The sequence below is a fragment of the Theobroma cacao genome, unplaced genomic scaffold (genome assembly GCF_000208745.1).
Source record: "Theobroma cacao cultivar B97-61/B2 unplaced genomic scaffold, Criollo_cocoa_genome_V2, whole genome shotgun sequence".
Lineage (NCBI taxonomy): Eukaryota > Viridiplantae > Streptophyta > Magnoliopsida > Malvales > Malvaceae > Theobroma > Theobroma cacao.
Window position 1 is genome coordinate 1 of NW_017234752.1, and position 3,101 is coordinate 3,101.

At 32.8% G+C, this 3,101-nt stretch overlaps 1 protein-coding gene across 1 annotated transcript; it reads right to left on the reverse strand.

Annotated features, from left to right (window-relative positions):
* Nucleotides 1–9: 9 nt before the first annotated feature.
* LOC108663888 (receptor-like protein 12) lies at nucleotides 10–2,211 on the reverse strand. Its single transcript, XM_018129776.1, has 3 exons — nucleotides 881–2,211; nucleotides 228–742; nucleotides 10–124 (listed from the first exon to the last, which is right to left on the reverse strand). The coding sequence occupies exons 1-3, from the start codon at nucleotides 2,208–2,210 to the stop codon at nucleotides 53–55; spliced, it is 1,917 nt and encodes a 638-aa protein (XP_017985265.1). The 5' UTR covers nucleotide 2,211; the 3' UTR covers nucleotides 10–52.
* Nucleotides 2,212–3,101: the final 890 nt, after the last annotated feature.

Sequence of the window (3,101 nt, forward strand, 5' to 3'; positions counted from 1 at the left end):
CCTCTACAATTAAGGATGGATCGTGTCAAAGGCCCTTCCAATTGATTAGCATTCAAATTAAGATTCTCCAATTGACATCCCTTTGCAAATGTTGCAGGAATGGTTCCATGAAGTTTGTTCGTCCCTAGATTCAACATACGAAGGCTTTTGCTTAATTTTCCAAAGCATTGCGGAATAATTCCACTCAAATGGTTGTGAGACATGTCTAAAATTTCAAGATAACTCACATTGCATATGAGATCAGACATCTCTCCATTCAAATTGTTATTTGAGATCAAAAAAGTAGATGTTGTCAAAGGTGGAATTAGAAGATCTCCTTGAATCAAATTCGAACTGAGATCAAGAATTTCAATATTCTTCCATGGAAACTGCTCTAATTCTGTCATAAAGTTGTGAGATAGATTTAAGTAAAACAAAGAGTCTTTCCCAACATCCCACATCCATTTGGGAATCTTGCCGTAAATTCTATTATTGGAAAGGTCTAAACCCTCCAAAACTTTTGAGCCTCTTAAAAATTGGGGGAATTGATTGACATTGCAAGTTGACAAATACAAAGATTGAAGATTGGGTAATGTATAATTAGCACTGGTATGATTAGAGTTGAAGTATAGATTGTTATATGAAAGCTGAAGGAGCTGGAGTTTTTGGTGTTTTGAAAACAAGTCAGATTCTACAATTCCACTAAGATTATTTGATGATAAATCAAGCAAAGTAAGGTTCACAAGTTGAGATATTGAAGATGGATCCAGACCTTGAAGTTTATTATTATGTAATCTTATCTCTTCTAGTGATATGTGTTGAAATTGCTTGATATGACCACTGAGCTGGTTATGTTGGAGATTTATGGACTTTAATGAGGAAGTGGTATACAACCATGAAGGAAGTGTACCGTTGAGAAAATTAAAAGATAAGTCTAGAGTGATGAGATTAGGAAAAGTAGTTACCTCGTTTGGAATGGAACCTTCTAGTTGATTGTGAGAGATGTCCAACAATTTAAGTTGAGATAGGTTTGTGAGTGAGGATGGAATTTGTCCACTAAAATAATTCCCCAATGATGTCAACATTATTCTTGAAATGTTACATGCTTTGAGATGCAATTCCTCCAAGGAAACTAGGTTACGAATTAAGTTAAGTGAACCCGGACATAGAGGAGCCCCTGATAAAGACAAATACTTCAAACTTCGTAGATTGTGGATGGGATTAGGCAATGCTCCAGAGAGATTAGTAAAACTTAGATCCAAATATTCCAAAGAAACTAAATTGCCGATGGAATTAAGCAATGCTCCAGAGAGATTCAAAAAACTTAGATCCAAATGTTTCAATGAAACTAAATTGCCAATGAAATTAGGCAATGGTCCAGAGAGATTCGCATGACTTAGATCTAATAGCTCAAGATGGTTGCTCTGGTTGAACTTTGGAAGATAGATATTGAGTTCTTGATTGTGTCCTAAATCTAGCAACTTGAGGTTTGGCAGGTGAAAAATGTATTCTGGGAATTTTCCTTGCAAATCACAATCTTCAAGACTAAGAGAGCTTAAAGAAAAGGATATATTCATCAAGACATTAGGATTAATAGAAGACATGTTGATTCCATCAAGAAACAGTTGTCTCACCTCTGTTAGGTTCTGAACAAGTCCTCCCAAAGTACGTTCATCAAGTGTTCGATAATCATTCCAAGAGAGATCAAGTGAAACCAACTTTGACAAGTGGGAGATTTGGAGTGGAATTTGTCCTGCGAAGACTGACTCCGTGAGGTTGAGTTGCGTTAGACTTGTAAACTGAGCAAACTCAGATGACATCTTGGAAAAGTTAAAATGGTTATGTGCGAGGTTAAGGTTCTGCAGGTGTGGAAGATGGAAAAGACTGCTTTTGGAAGGAATGACACCATATAACCAACTGCAACTGAGGTCAAGGCCAATCACATAGCCTGTTATATTGTCGCAAGTGACTCCATCCCATGAGCAGCAATCAATCCCTTCCTTCCATGAATCAGTCTTGGGATAAGATGGGGTGCTAGTATCTTTGCATTCCCAAGAAGCAGTTTGTTTGATGGAAAAGGAGCTTTTAAATTTCATCAAAGCAAAAGCCTCGTTGTGAGAGCATAGGCGGGTTGCTGAAGGGGCAAATGAAGAGGATGAGAGAGTAGGCTGAGAACTCAAGCAAAAGAATAGAAGGCAGAGAAGCTGATAGAAGATTGGTAAGCAGCCCATGTTTGTGATTATAGTTTTGAGAAGAGAAACATGTAGTATACTTATAGGCTGCCAAGTCAAACCAGAGGCTTGCAATGCAATAAGGATGCCAAAATGGTTGTTGAGCAAGACATAAAGAGAGGGGTCCATCCATTGCCAAAGATAAAAAGCTGTATGGACATATATATGTTGTCATTGTTACTTTATGAATCTCGTGTATTGCTTTTATTCTATACTAGAGTGGTCCCCCGCTTTGCGTGGGTGTATATTTAATAAAAAATAATTTTAAATTACATAATATCATAAATAAAAATAATAATAGCAAAAGAGTGTAATTTTAAATTTGCAAAAATTATAAATAATAATAATAAAAATTAAAGATAATTATTTTAAAATATCAATATTTTAAAAATATTTTCCCATGTCTTATGGAGCAAATTTTTTTATTTCAATGATTTTTAATTTTTTGAAACTTTTGATTTTTTATATCTTAATATATGTTAATATTAATATAATCATATTTTGTAAATTACCATGATTCTAATAGTTAAACTAAATTAAAATTAATAAAATTTAATATATTGAAAGCCATTATTCATAAGCTACATAATTTATATAGGTAGCCAAATAAAAAAAAGCTACATAATTTTTATAATAAAATTATTAAAATAAAATGAATATTTTTTTGAAAGTCAAAATAAAATGAATATTAATTACTCATATTAAATTTTTCTTAATTTTAATGATGAAATTTTATAAATTATCTTCAATTTTAATTACTACTTTTTTATCCTATGCCTTCATAATTATTTAGAATTAATCCACCTAGTGAAAATAATTTTGGGATCCCCCAATAATTTTAGTAAGTCATTACTAATTTTATTCAATTAATTATTTTACTTTTTATTACTT